Raw genomic sequence first — 15,488 nt, forward strand, 5'->3', positions numbered from 1 at the left:
CCTCCTAATGGCTCTTTAATAGAAGTGCTTCTGAATTATTGAGAAGCCCAGCAGCTGGAGGAAGTAGACCAGGAGAAAATCAGCACAGCTGCGAACTGTGCTGGGAGCAGAGGCTCTGGACAGGGTTGGGACACAGAACAGAGAGCCCCAGGACTACCACACCCACAAAGGTGATGGTCACTGCTGGCTCCAGATGTGTTTCTGCCCCTCTGCAGCTGCCTGACCTTTTCCAGGGATGTGAAAAGACAGGCCCAGCTCAAGCAGCCAAAACCCTGCTGGACTGGGAGGCTGGTGCTGATTCAAAGAAGCAAACTTGTGTTTTCCCAGCTTTTGGGATCCTCCTCCATGCCGGGATCTCCCAGCTGAGCCCAAGGGCTTCTGCTTCCACTCAAAGGGGATGGGTCCTTCAGCTCAGTCATTCTCCTGGAAATGTCCCTCTATTTATTCCTGGCCTGCAGATCATCAGATAAAAGAACTGTTGGCTCTTATAATTACTTTAAAGCCAAATGATGTAAGCTGGAACAGCAGGAGCCCGAAATAACTGTTAACTAAAGCTATTAAATGCATAAATGTCTCTCTGAGAGCTGCAAAATGTGCAATATGAATATTAAACATCCACATTTGCTAAAAGCAAATGGCTGCAAATAATAAAAAAAAACCTCCAGCAAGTTCCCTTCATCTCTGGGGCTCTTCTCCTCAGGATCTTCCACAGGGAAAATGGAATGTCCAGTCCTTTCCAGGCCTGAACATCTGAGCAGATCTGAGGATCTGGACAAGTGACCTGTGGTCACCTGCTGGACACCAGAGTGGGGAGAGCAAGTTGGGATCCTGGGAGACACCAGGCCCCAGTGAAAGCAGCAGCTGTAGCGGTATCAGATGCATTCCACAAAAATAAACCCCACACTAAAGATGGGAAAATAAATCCTCAACCCATAAAACCAACCTGCTCCCAGCACCAGGAAAATTTAGGTTTTCCCTTTTGAACGATTTTGTGTTGAGGGGGATAATTCTGTGTTTCACATCTCTGTGTGCTATAGCCACATCTCAAACATCCAAAACAAAGCACTCCAGGCAGCCCGCGGGGACTTCCCAGGTGCAATTTCCCTGGCAACAAATGGAGATTTTTTTCCCACACTCTCTCCCACACTTGCAGACCCAACCTGAATTTCTCTAAATCAGCTCTTTATCCTTGTTTGGGCTTTTTTTTTTGGGGTGGGAAGTGTTGTAAATATCAGCCAGGTAGAAAGAAGTCGAGTCCTACCGATGCAGAGCGGCGGAGGGTAATTCCAGCGGCGCACCGTGCCTGGCATGCAGGAGATGTGGGAGTGGCCCTGCAGGGATGGAAAACAAGACAGGGAGTTTGGGAGTGGATAGAAAACAAGGTGAGGAGCCTGTCCCTGTCCTGGCAGGAAAGAATTCCTTGTAAGGTGGATTTGATCCAGAGGGATGCTCCCATGTCCCTGTCCCATCCGGGGTGCCAGACAAAGTGATGCCTTGAAGGACCTGGAAATGCAACGACACGCTCTGGAGATCATGTTAGTATGGGAGGTAGCATAAAGGCTGGTCTTTATTGGAGGCTTCCAAGGGAAGATATGGAAAAATATCCACAAAATGCCCAACCCTGCATGGGGTGAGTACAGTTTTATACATTTAGTGAATTAGCGTAACTGACAAAAATCCCCAGTTAGAGACATAAATGTGAGGGAATTCGACCCTCTCTGAACCCTCCCCCCTCAGACAGGGACTAAACTTCGTGTCTCGAAGAGCTGGTTCCAACCTTGGAAGAACCAAGACAGGACAGGAGCCTCGGACCCCCAGCTTGGAGCTCTGGAATGTGTTTTGTCTTTCTGCCTCGGGAAAAGGGAGGGAAAAGTCTTGGGCCTCGCCAGGGGTACAATAACAGAGGTCCAAATCGATGTGTGAAGAATACAGGGAATACAGAAGAGCAGAAATCCTTCTGGCAGCTTTGGTACCTGCAGGGCGTAGCCCGGCTCGCACTGGAAGGACACCACGTCGTTCACCAGGTAACGCTCCCCGATCTTCAGCCCATTCCCAGGAACCGGCGGCTCGGGGCAGCTGGAGAGGCCCACGGCTGTGGAGGGAAGGGAGAGGGGAGCTCAGGGAGTGGGGATGGGGCTGTGCTGGGGGCTGGAGGGATGGGAACGCGCTGTTTGTTTTACTCCATTCCCCTGTTCACCACCACAGACTCTGGGTGGGAAGTCCCATTGATGCCATGAGGATTTTTGCCTTTTCTTTTATACCCCTGTTATACTTTTTTACGCCTTCTGTATTCCTGGTGCTTTTGCCTGCATTCTTGGCCTTGTTTGTCAAGCTGGGACTCAACATTTTGGAAGCTTCGTAGCCAGGGATCAGTGTGCCCCAGAGCCCAAGGTCCTCTCCAGAACACATTCTGTAAACTCAGATAGAGCCATCCAGGGGAAGGCTCCTTGGGGAGGGGGGGTTCCCTTGAGCCTCTCACTGGGGAATCTTTGATAGATCTGCTAATTAGAAAAACCTATAATGATATACCCAATGTTGAGGGGGAGACACAGAGATCAACTCGGGGTGCATCTCGATGCATATGACCTGGATGTGTGCACCTAAGGATCCTTAAAATAAATCCCAAGGTAAAATCCCTTTTCCCCTTCTAACCGTGTCTGACTCTTGATTTTAAGACCAGGAAAAGGCATCAGCATTTCCTTTGGATTCTCCAAGGACAGCCCTGGCTGTGCAGCACTCCCATCACAGGGGTTCCATTCCACCTGGAACACGTTTTTTCACGCACAGAAGTATCACAGACCCACTTGGTGATTCGTGGCCAGAAACATTTTGACTGAGCCCAAGTGATTTGATGGAAGGGACTGACTCTTCCTCCACGGTTCCCAAAAAAACCCATCCACCAGGAACCCTCCCACGTGAGATCCAGCATTTTTTGTGCCTTTACCAGGCAGCACCTGAGGGAGGATGGGAAGGGATGGAGGAGGGAACAACCTCCTGGCAGGGGACCTTGACTGCACCCAATTTGTCCCTTTCTGGGCAGAAGCCACACGGTTCCAATCCCCTTTTCCTCCCGTTTCCCATCCCAGCCTGAATTTTCCACCAGCTGCAAGCACGGCTGGTCCTTGACCGTGCCTGCACAACAGCCTAGGAAATTTCATCCAATCCCATTTCCATTCCTACATTTACGGCTGGGAATATCCTGCTGCAAACCCAACTAACAACCTGAGACATCACGTGTGGGGTGATGGGCTCTGCTTCCCATATCTCCCTTTCCCCTTCCCTTTCCCCTTCCCTTTCCCTTTCCTCTTCCCTTCCCTTTCCCCTTCCCTTCCCTTTCCCCTTCCCTTCCCTTTCCCCTTTCCTTTCCTTTCCCCTTTCCTTTCCTTTCCTTTCCCCTTTCCATTCCTTTCCTTTCCTTTCCTTTCCTTTCCTTTCCTTTCCTTTCCTTTCCTTTCCTTTCCTTTCCTTTCCTTTCCTTTCCTTTCCTTTCCTTTCCTTTCCTTTCCTTTCCTTTCCTTTCCTTTCCTTTCCTTTCCTTTCCTTTCCTTTCCTTTCCTTTCCTTTCCTTTCCTTTCCTTTCCTTTCCTTTCCTTCCCTTCCCTTCCCTTCCCTTCCCTTCCCTTCCCTTCCCTTCCCTTCCCTTCCCTTCCCTTCCCTTCCCTTCCCTTCCCTTCCCTTCCCTTCCCTTCCCTTCCCTTCCCTTCCCTTCCCTTCCCTTCCCTTCCCTTCCCTTCCCTTTCCTTCCCTTTCCCTTTCCCCTTTCCTTTCCTTCCCTTTCCCCTTTCCTTTCCTTTCCCCTTTCCTTTCCTTTCTCCTCTTCCCTTCCCAAATTTCCTCTTCCCTTCCCCTTCACTTTCCCTTCATTTTTCCCTTTCCTCATCACCCTCTCCCTCCCACATTTCCCCTCTCCTCTCTCCATCTCCCTTTCCTTTCCACATCTCCCCTCTCCTTCCCACATTTCCTCTCCTTTCCAAATCTCCCCTCTCCATTCATCTCTTTCCTTCCCACATCTCCTTCTCCCTCCTTCATCTCCCTCCTTCTTCCCACCTCTCCCCTCTCCCTCCCCCATCTCCCTCGTCCCCCTGCACTCCCCAGGGAGCTAAAAGGAATCCTCCCTCCCTCTCTGTGCTGGCAGCTGCCACTCCAAGGTAACCCCTGCATCCCTGCCAGGGCTCCCGCTCTGCTCCAATCCCACTGAGCCCAAGGCAGGGGCAAAATAAAAGAGAGCAGGAGCGAGGAGAGGCTGAGCCTCCTCCTGGAAGCCCAGTCACGCTTCCCAGCGTGTTCCCTCCCCGCTCGTGGATGTGCTGCTTGACCTTCAGAGAGGCAGGGGGGGAAATGGCTTTAAATAACTTCTCATTCACATCAGCAGCTTTCACTCAGTCCCAAATTGTTCCCGGCTTTGGAGCATGCAGAGGTAAGAGCTCAGCTGAGTAACCCAGTGAGGGAGAAACCAGAGTTCTCCTCCCCTGTTTTAGCTCATCTCTCCCAACTTCCTCGCAGAAGGAACACAGAAAAAACCGAGGGCTCAGGGCTGGGAAATTCCAATTGTACAAACAGAGCAGAAATCCCATTATTTCCAGCTGCCCTGGAAATCAACACCTATTAATTTCCTCAGCCAAGGGAACAGACAGGGCTGATAATCCCCAGCCTCATGAAAAACCTGGGCATGATTTTTGCAGGGGTTGCTCGGAGGATTTATTGATTGGAACAGAGGTGCAGAAGAACCAGAGACACAGCGAGAGGATTCCTGTAGCTCCCAGAGCACAGGCTGGACACATTTTCTCTCCCCAATCCTGTGGTGGCTGTAATCCCACTGGATTCAATAATGGACAAGGTTTCAGTGTGTAAAGGCAGGAAATCCTGGCAGGTTCGGTGCTGCTTGGCCTCTAAAGCACAGTCCCAGCTGTCATTGCACAGAATCCCACTCTGCTTTGGGTGGGAAGGGTCCTCAATCATCCAATTCCCCCCCCCCAAGTGGGCAGGGACACTTCCCACGATCCCAGGTTGCTCCAAGCTGGCCTTGGACACTCCCAGGGATGTGGCAGCCACAGCTCCTCGGGCAGAACTCCTGCGGCCACTTTACAGAATGAAATGCGCCATCCAAAAATCCATTTGCGGCCTTGGAACAAAGCCAGACCAGCAGAACATGGTTTGGCTGCAGAGCCGTGCTCAGAACCAATTATCAGCCCCACGTCCAGCAGGAACCAGTCCTGCCATGCCCCGAGGAGGACTGGGGACACAGACAGAGCTGTCCCCACGTGTCTCAGCAGCTCAGCAGCACCAGCACGGCTGTGGGACACGGCCAGGCCAGCCTGGGATGAGCCAGGGAGCTGCAGGAGCTCCAGGCTGGCTCCAGCCCTGTCCCACAGGATCCTCAGCACGGAGCAGATGCAGGAAGCTGCTCTTTGTGCTCTTGGATGTGCTGGGCAGAGCTGGCAGTGCCCTCCTGCACCCCCTCCCTGCTGCTGCTGGGCTGTGGCAGCAATTCCAACCTCACACAGCACCAGAGCTGAGAAAATCATGGAATATCCTGATCCACAAGGATCATCCTTCCAACTCCTGGCTCTGTAGGACAACCCCAAAATGTTCAGGTTGGATTTAGGGAAAGGTTCTTCCCCCAGAGGGTGCTGGGCACTGCCCAGGCTCCCCAGGGAATGGGCACGGCCCCGAGGCTGCCAGAGCTCCAGGAGCGTTTGGGCAGCGCTGCCAGGGATGCCCAGGGTGGGGTTGTTGGACTGGATAATCCTGGTGGATCCTTCCAGCTCAGGATATTCCATGACTGTGTGCCAGTGTTATCCACAGGCTGCTTGCACAGGGAATAGCAGATCCCAGGCAGCCCCATCCCCTCTCCTGATCAGACACCAGGAACCAAAACACAAAGCCAGGGTAGAACAATTTTTGTCATCCCCATCCAAACCTGACAGCCTTTTCCCAAAGGATTCTCTTCCCTGCCACGTCTCCCAGCCTCAGTCAGGGCTGCTCTCCCACCCCTGGGGATTTCTTTTTCGAAACACATTCTCTGTCTAAAACCACATTTAACCACGTGCTGGGGTCTGTATTCCCAAAAAAACCTGGCATGAGGCCTGCTGGGAGGAACGTGCTGCCATTGTTGCGATCATTCCTAACCAGGAACCCACTGAAGTGCTCCACACAACCACAGAATTGGGGTTGGAGGGGACCTTAAAGACCTTTTTAAGGTGTTTTTAACCATTAATTTAATTCCAGCCCCCAAAAAAGGGAGAAAGGAGTGGGTGCCCACACAACCTCAGAGCTTCCAGAGGTTGTGCCAAGGTGCTTCCCTCAGCTGGAGGCTGGAAAAGGAGCATGGACCAACCCCCATGGAAATGATCCTGTCCAGGGTCTGGACACCTCTGAGCTCAAAGCACAGGAATTCCTGGATCCAGCTCAGAGTGCCCTGGGATGTAGAGATGGGAGGGAGCACATCCAGGTGAGGGAGGGGAACACCCCAAAACCCATCAGGCAGCACCTGAAATATTGCAGCTCGTTTTGCACCCCAGAGCACAAACCCACACTGATAACACTGATAACACTGATAACACTGATAACATCGATAACACTGATAACATCGATAACACCGAGCTCAGCCTGTGAGGAGAGCCTGCCCAGGGTGTTTGTGCAGCCCCATCCCTGAAGTTTTTCCAAGCTCAGGCTGCATTAAAAATGTGCAAATCAAACTAATCTCCCATCTGACCCTGCTTTCCTCAGCAGGTCCCACGGGATGACCCCTGAGGGCCCTTCCAGCCAGGATTTTTGGGATAAGGACGCATTTCCAGCAGGGAATGCCAAGAGCCTCCCAGCCCCTGGCCAGCAGCACTTCCCCAGCCCAGATCCCAGCCCTGTACCCACGGATTTTTATCACTTTGCCACCATGAGGACACAACGAGGTGCCACCAGAGCACCACGAGGGTCACCCCAGCCCTCTGCTCCATCTTTTCTCCGTTGAACACTCTCTCCCTGAGAGCAGGGAGCCACGGCAGCTCCTTCTCCCCCTTCCCCGAGGCAGCAGCCCCATGAACACCTCCCCATCTCCCGGGAGCAGCAGGATCAAGGCTGGAACTGCTCTTACTTTTGTATTCCAGGTGAAAGCCGGCAGCAGAGACGCTGATGTCGGAGTAGAAATGCAGGTAGAGCTGGTTTGAGGTGCTGTTGAGCAGCGCAGGCACCGTGGTTCCTGGGAAAACAAGAGCAGCACAAAGACAGTGGAGAGGATCCCTCTCCTCCTCGGAGATTGGCGGCAGGAGAGGCTGGGAACAGAAAGTCCTTTCAGCTTAACGAGCTCCTCTCCGTTTTGATCAGGTTCTAATGAGGCCAACTGAGAAATACCCAGGGCCTTTCCAGGGGCTGCTCCTGGATTTCAGCCTGTGGAGCTCCGCCACGGACAGACAAAAAGCATCAAGGGATGGGGAACAGCGTGGGTGGAGCACAGGTCCACGGAAATTCGGATTCCTTCATTCCCTGGAAGCTGCTGCAGCAGCAGGACGAGGCACTTCCATGCCAGCCCCTTCTCCTGCCAGGCTCAGAGTGCTTTGGGCACATTTGTTAAATAAATGAGATTTTGGGCCGCTGTCCTGCCATTTGAAAGCCTCTCAAAGTTCCTGGAGCCTGGCTCATCCCTGCTCTCCTGAAAGCCACAATTCCTCAGCGTCCAAGGGAAAATAAAAGTTTGTTTTGTAACCCTTCAGCCATCCTGGGGCACATCAGCCAGGTCAGGTCACCCTGCCAGGCGTGGTGGCCTCACATCCCAGCAGAGCTGAGGGAACTCCCATTCCCAGGAATAAAACCCCACTGCTTTTGTGTTTAAGGCTCCCTCTCAACCTTTTCCACAGGCAGACAGGGTTGAAATTCCCAATCCAACAAAGCACACGATTCCCTTTGAATCTATTCCGAGTTTTTGATGGAGTTCAGCTTAATTTTGTGAGGAGAATAAAACTGGGCTCGACTGGCACGTACCAGAGAAGCTCCCCAGCATGGTGGCTGTGTTGTCCGCCCCATCAAACACTTCCAGGGAATCCCAGTTCTGCTCCGTGACAAAACTGATCACCTGGATCTGCAGGGAGAAACAAAATAAATAGAAAAAAAACCCAAAAAAACAGCACAACTCCTGCAAAAACGGTAATAAATCAGATTAACAGCAATTAAAGGGTCGCTAATTGAGTTAGTAACACATTCTGGGGGTTCAGCATGGGTAAAACTTGGAGATTTCTGCTGGGCTTTTCCAGCTATTTTCCCCCAAACTTCCAAACAGGAATGCTGATTGCTGCTGCTGCTCCAGAGCTGGAGCTGCTCAGCTCATTTACAGCTGCTGACAATCCCAGTCTTTTTATCCTCTGCTTGGAGAAATCCCCGAAGACTTTGAACCCTTTCAAATGAGAGCAACCTGAGAGCTAAAATAAACCCCAACCCCCTCACATGAAACAACAGGATTTAAAAACCCCAATCAAGTTCCTGCCTTGTTCCTCAGCTTTCAGAGGCATCACTGAGCTGCTTTTTTGGATTTCACCTTTCCCTGCCATGCCCCGTAAGGTTTGGAGGCCTCAGGAAGTTGCTTGACTCCATTAGCTGGAACATGAACACAAATCCTGGGATGAGAAGCATCTGGAGAGCTGAGAAATCTGCATTTCCACTGAAATCTGCATTTCCACCAAAATCTGCATTTCCACTGAAATCTGCATTTCCACTGAAATCTGCATTTACACCAAAATCTGCATTTCCACTGAAAAGCAGCTTGTGCTTGAGCAAGGATCTCCGTGGACTCGCACAGCTTTGTTTGCCAGGATCACCATGAACATGGATTTTGCCTAAATCCCAAATGCTGGGGGTTCAAATTACTCAGTGTCCCATGAAAAACCCAAGTTTGGTGAATGGGGTGAGAGTGAGGCAGCAAATCTGAGCAAAACCCAATGGTTTTGGGGACAATCCAGATTGAATCTGCGAGTTCTGGATGAGATTTTTCCAACACTAGGTATCTCAAATTAAACTGCCAGGCAAAAAAAACCCCCAGAGGACCCTTAAAGACAAATCAGGAGCATAAATGAGTTGTACAACTTGGCTCCAAACATGGAGAGCGCCGGAAAATGGGGAAAAATGAGCAGTGAGGAGAGTTCAGTGCCCTCAAACCTTGACTACTACACACGGGTGAACTCCCTCCCTTTTCCCCCAAACCTTATTCCCTGATTTTGATGCCATGAAGATTTTTTGCCTTTTCTTTTATACTCCTGTTATACCTTTCTACAACTCCTGTCTTCCCAGTGCTTTTTGCCTCCGTTCTTGGACTTGTTTGTCAAGCTGAGAGACTCAACATTTTAGAAGCTTCGTAGCCAGGGATCAGTGTGCCCCAGAGCCCAAGGTGCTCTCCAGAACACATTCTGTAAACTCAGATAGAACCATCCAGGGGAAGGCTCCTTGGGGAGGGGGGCTCACTCGAGCCTCTCCTTGGGGAATCTTTGATAGATCTGCTAATTAGTAACACCTAGAATGAGATACCCGATCTTTTGGGGGTGCATTGCGGGGTGCATTTCAATGCTTATGACCTGGACGTGTGCACCTAAGGATCCTTAAAATAAATCCCAAGGTAAAATCCCTTTTCCCCTTCTAACTGTGTTTGACTCTTGATTTTAAGACCAGGAAAAGGCATCAATTTCCTCACCCACCCCAATTCCCCACTTGCCTCTGCCCTGCCGAACATCAAATCAAAAAACCCCTTTCGAAAAGAATCGAATCAAAAAACCCCCCTCGCTTCAGCCATTTAAACCCATTTCCTCCTTGATTTACTCCGGGTAATAAAACCGGCTCTAAAGTTCCTCCCAAGTGTTTTTTTGAGCAGAAAATGAGAGGAGTTCATCCAGCAGGAATCGCAGTGACCCCCACGGAGCCATCACTGCTCCCTCTGACCCTTTTTCCCTTTTCCCTGCCTCATTCCACCCCTATTGTGATTTACATTATGGGAAGTGGAGTGACAACGAGCGTTTTGTTTGCTCTTACACAGCCTCAATTATTTATTCTCCTCTCTTCCCCCCCCCCTCCCTACTCCAACTTCACGGAATAAACATTTTTAAGGTCCTAATTCTAGTCTGACATGTGGATTCACAAGGGATCTGCATCTATTTACTGCCACGTGCATAAATTAATTCGCTCAGGAAGGTTTGCTCCGGGAATGAATAATTCACGGCACAAGTGCCAGCTCCTACCCTGATTACATAAAAATCCTGAGTGCTGCTACCAAGAAAGCTTCAATTTCACCTCCTCCCCTGATTTACAGCTGCTTAACCTTTAATTGTTGTGCGAAAAGGGGGTGAAGCCATGCTGGAATGAGGAGCTAATAATGGAGAATCCAAAGGAAGGGGGGCCAGGATGGATCCAGCTCCAGCTCCAGGGTCATTCCCTCCCTGGGGGCTGCCCTGAGACCCCTCCCTGAAGCTGTTTTATGTCTTGGGAGCCAAAACTTTTCTCCAAGGGCTTTTTTTTTCTCCCCCTGGAAGTCTCAGGGAAGCTGATGGGTCGTGACCAGGTGACAGCAGATCCCGGAGGAAGTGGAGACCTCAGCACTGCTGGGGGCCCCACAAACACGAGATCAAAGAATTTCAAGGGTTTGGGATGGACTTCAAAGCTCCTCTTGTCCCAAAACCTCTGCCACACCTTCCACTATCCCAGGTTGCTCCAAGCCCTGTCCAACCTGGCCTTGGACATTCCAGGATTGGAGCATCCACAACCTCCCTGGTCAATCTGTTCTACCCCCATAATAAAAAACTTCTTATTTCACCCAAATTCCCCCTCTTTTGTAGCAGAGGACTGGGTCATACTGAAGGACCATGGTCCTGCTCTTCCCCAAATCCCACCCTAAACCTGAGAACTGAACTGAGAGCCTGGCCAAGGCACAGCACAGCCACAAAATCCACTTTGTTTTGGTTGCTTGCATTCTGTGCCAGCCCCCAAAATTTTGATTTCCCTTGGAAAAGATCCCATCCAACAGGAAAAGGGGTGAAAAATAGAACAACAACAACAAAAAAACCCAAACAGAAAAACCCCCAACCTAACAAAAAACCCAACCAACACATGGATCCTCCTTCATTTCAGGGGCTTGAAAGTGGCCAAATTCCAGCTGGACAGGAGAGCTTTGGAAAACACTGTTTTAAATGGCTTCAAAACCGAAGGAAAAGGGGGATTTGCAGCACTGGACACGGCAAAAAGCCTCAGAGGGTTCAAAATATCATCCCAGGCCTGTGGGGTTTCACTGTGAACCCCCTGGGGCCCATCCCAGAGCCAGGGGCAGGTTTGGGGGTGGGGGCTGAGGGTGACAATCTCCAGGTGAGAATCTCCAGGTAGGAATTCCTGAGCTGCTGTTGGAATAAACCTGCCCAGAGAAACCCAACAGTGCCAGCAGCTGAGAGCTGCACAGGGAGGGGATCCCTCCAAATCCATCACCAAACACACAGCAGGGAAATCAAAGCACTTCAGGAATGAAAACCTCACAGAGTGGTGGGAAAGAGGAAGAAAAAAATCCCTCAGGCAAGTGAGGAATGAATGCTCCTGCTCCCGAATCCACCTCCTGTGTCACCCAGCACGGGGCAGCGGGGGGACACAGCTCAGGGGGGGCTTTATCTCCTGATGTTGGGATTAATCCTCAGCTCTGCTGCTGCAGAGGGACGATAAAGGCCACAAAACACCTGCAGAGAGTTCCTTTACCTGGAGCTGAGGAGCAGCAGAGCTGTGATTGTGTAAATATCCCACTGCAGCTCTGCTGGGATAACAGATCCTGGGGCCAGAGGCTCTGCCCGTGTGGCTCACATGGCTTTTAACGCTGAATAGTTCATCAGGGTGAAGATCTGAACCCCAAATCCCCCCTTTTAACCCTGAATAGCTCATCAGGGTGAAGATCTGCACCCCAAATCCCCCCTTTTAACCCTGAATAGCTCATCAGGGTGAAGATCTGCACCCCAAATCCCCCCTTTTAACCCCGAATAGCTCATCAGGGTGAAGATCTGAACTCCAAATCCCCCCTTTTAACCCTGAATAGTTCATCAGGGTGAAAATCTGAACCCCAAATCTCCCCTTTTAACCCTGAATAGTTCATCAGGGTGAAGATCTGCACCCCAAATCTCCCCTTTTAACCCTGAATAGTTCATCAGGGTGGAGATCTGCACCCCAAATCTCCCCTTTTAACCCTGAATAGTTCATCAGGGTGAAGATCTGCACCCCAAATCCCCCCTTTTAACCCTGAATAGCTCATCAGGGTGAAGATCTGCACCCAAAATTCCCCTGGTGTTGTGTCCCACCAGCACAGCCCCCCTGCCCTGCCACACACAGGAGGCAAAAATGTGTTTAAATCCATCACTGAATGTCCTGAGCTGGAAGGGATGAAGATCACCCAGCCCAGCCCCTGGCCCTGCACAGACAACCCAACAACCCCAGGGGTGGGAGAACAACCCTGACTGAGGCTGGGAGACGTGGCAGGGAAGAGAATCCTTTGGGAAAAGGCTGTCAGGTTTGGATGGGGATGACAAAAATTGTTCTACCCTGGCTCTGTGTTTTGGTTCCTGGTGTCTGATCAGGAGAGGGGATGGGGCTGCCTGGGATCTGCTATTCCCTGTGCAAGCAGCCTGTGGATAACACTGGCACACAGTCATGGAATATCCTGAGCTGGAAGGATCCACCAGGATTATCCAGTCCAACAACCCCACCCTGGGCATCCCTGGCAGCGCTGTCCAAACATTCCTGGAGCTCTGGCAGCCTCGGGGCCGTGCCCATTCCCTGGGGAGCCTGGGCAGTGCCCAGCAGCCTCTGGGGGAAGAACCCTTCCCTAAATCCAACCTAAATCCCCCAGGCACAGCTCCAGCCCTTCCCTGAGATCACCAATCAGTCTCTGCCCACTCCTGGCATTAAATGAAGCCCTGATTCCAGAGAATTCCACAGCAATCCATCCCTTTCCTACGAGGAGCAGAGACTTCCCAACACGTGGCCTCTCTGGGAGCAGCAGAGCCTGAGTGTCCCCCCTCTGTCCCAGCTGTACCTGGATCCCTGCTCCCTCGGGGACCGTGATCTTCCACACGCAGTTGAGGCTGTTCAGGTAGGGCTCGGGGAAGCCGGGGGACAGGATGGTTCCCTTCCGCTCCGTCAGGTTCCCCCCGCAGGGCACTGCAAGGAGGAGAGCGCCGTTGGAAAGGGAAGGAATTGGCTCTGTGCTAAAAACGTTGTTCAAATGAGGAGAAATCAAGAAGTGGTTGTGATTTAAGGGGGAGATTTGTAGGAATAATCCTGGGTTTAGTAATTTTTGGGAGACTTTTGGCACATTTCTTGGGAGTGGGGAACACACAGGGCTGATCTTCAGAAGCTGCTGATTTATTCAAGATGCTTGTCCCAGATCTCACAGTGAGGATTGGGTGAAAATGTCAATTCCCTGGAATTTGGGGTTAAACTCTTCTTATTCAGGCTGGGCTTTCTGATAATCTGCAATGGTTTGGGTGGGAAGGGACCTTAAAGATCACCAAGTCCTTTCACCCAGACACCTTCCACTATCCCAGATTGTTCCAATCCCCATCCAACCTGGCCTTGGGACACTTCCAGGGATTCAGGGGCAGCCACAACCTCCCTGGGCAGAACTGCAAGAGGTTTTAAAGAAGATTTTTACATTTCATTAATGCTTTGTTTTGCTGTTGATTTTTTCACAGAACCATGCAATACCCCGAGCTGGAAGAGACCCACAAGGATCACCAACACCCAGCTCTTGGACACTTCCAGGACAACCCAGGGAAGAGACCCACAAGGATCACCAACACCCTGCTCTTGGACACTTCCAGGACAAGAGACCCACAAGGATGACCAACATCCAGCTCTTGGACACTTCCAGGACAACCCAGGGAAGAGTCCCACAATCATCACCAACATCCAACCCCTGGACACTTCCAGGACAATCCAGGGAAGAGACCCAAAATCATCACCAACATCCAACCCTTGGACACTTCCAGGACACTTCCAGGACAAGAGACCCACAAGGATCACCAACACTCAGCTCTTGGACACTTCCAGGACAACCCAGGGAAGAGTCCCACAATCATCACCAACATCCAACCCTTGAACACTTCCAGGACAACCCAGGGAAGAGTCCCACAATCATCACCAACATCCAACCCTTGGACACTTCCAGGACAATCCAGGGAAGAGACCCAAAATCATCACCACATCCAGTTCTTGGACACTTCCAGGACAACCCAGGGAAGAGACCCACAGTCATCACCAACATCCAACCCTTGGACACTTCCAGGACAATCCAGGGAAGAGTCCCACAATCATCACCAACATCCAACCCTTGGACACTTCCAGGACAATCCAGGGAAGAGACCCACAAGGATCACCAACATCCAGCTCTTGGACACTTCCAGGACAACCCAGGGAAGAGTCCCACAGTCATCACCAACATCCAACCCTTGGACACTTCCAGGACAATCCAGGGAAGAGACCCAAAATCATCACCAACATCCAACCCTTGGACACTTCCAGGACACTTCCAGGACAAGAGACCCACAAGGATGACCAACACCCAGCTCTTGGACACTTCCAGGACAACCCATGGAATGACCCCACTGATTTTCCCAGCGCGACCCCACCCGTTCCCGCCTCCCCCCAGGCCGCGGTGCCACCTACCCACGCAGGTGGGGACGGAGGTGTTCCACTGTGCCAGGGCCCCGGGCATGGCCAGGCACTCGATGGCGGGGGAGCCGCGCAGGCCGTAGCCGGGGCTGCACTCGAAGCGCACCACGGCCCCCACGGCGAAGTCGCTGCCCAGGCGCCGCCCGTGCCGCGGCTCTGGCACGGAGCTGCACTGCGTGGCGCTGGTGCGGGGCACGGCTGCCAGGGAGCAGGGCAATGGAGACACAACAGAGTTAGAGGGAACGTTTTGGGAATGCCAGCTGTCGGAGTAAAGCTCTGTTGGTTTTACACTGAAATCCCCGAGTATCTGCAAGACTTTTTGCTGAATGCAAATATGGCCATTGACTGATTGCACCTAAACCCCAAGGAGGGGCTGAATCCAAGCACGGCCATTGATTGTTCCTGAACCCCAAAGAGGGGCTGATTCCAAACGTGACCATTTCCCAGTTATACCTAAAGCCCCAGTGTAGCTAAATCACAACGAGGGGATGAACCCAAGCATAGTCACGGCCTGATTTTATCTAAGCCCCCAAGGTTGGCTGAGTCCAGGCTTGACCATTGACTGATTGTATTTAAACCCCAAAGTATCTGAATCCCAAAGAGGGACTGAATCCAAACATGGCTACTGACTGGTTGTTCCTAAATCCCAAGGTATCTAAACCTCAAAGAGGGGCTGAATCCAAACATGAGCAGTGACTGATTATACCTACATTCCAAAGATTGGCTGAATCCAAGGATAACCACTGACTGATTGCACCTAAATCCCAAAGTATCTAAATCCCAAAGAGGGGCCGAATCCAAACATGACCATTGACTGATCA

At 51.4% G+C, this 15,488-nt stretch overlaps 1 protein-coding gene across 1 annotated transcript in view; it reads right to left on the bottom strand.

The window, feature by feature from the left end:
- Positions 1–15,488, bottom strand: part of CSMD2 (CUB and Sushi multiple domains 2) — a gene marked incomplete at both ends in the record, with an annotated part of 303,868 nt that overhangs the window by 60,022 nt on the left and 228,358 nt on the right. The window contains 6 exons of the mRNA XM_082296608.1: positions 1,262–1,331; positions 1,974–2,092; positions 7,091–7,195; positions 7,975–8,071; positions 13,031–13,155; positions 14,662–14,865. Coding sequence (XP_082152734.1) covers positions 1,262–1,331; positions 1,974–2,092; positions 7,091–7,195; positions 7,975–8,071; positions 13,031–13,155; positions 14,662–14,865 — 720 coding nt within the window. The remainder of the gene's footprint in view (positions 1–1,261; positions 1,332–1,973; positions 2,093–7,090; positions 7,196–7,974; positions 8,072–13,030; positions 13,156–14,661; positions 14,866–15,488) is intronic.

This window comes from Coloeus monedula, assembly GCF_965178545.1.
Source record: "Coloeus monedula genome assembly, chromosome: 24".
NCBI lineage: Eukaryota > Metazoa > Chordata > Aves > Passeriformes > Corvidae > Coloeus > Coloeus monedula.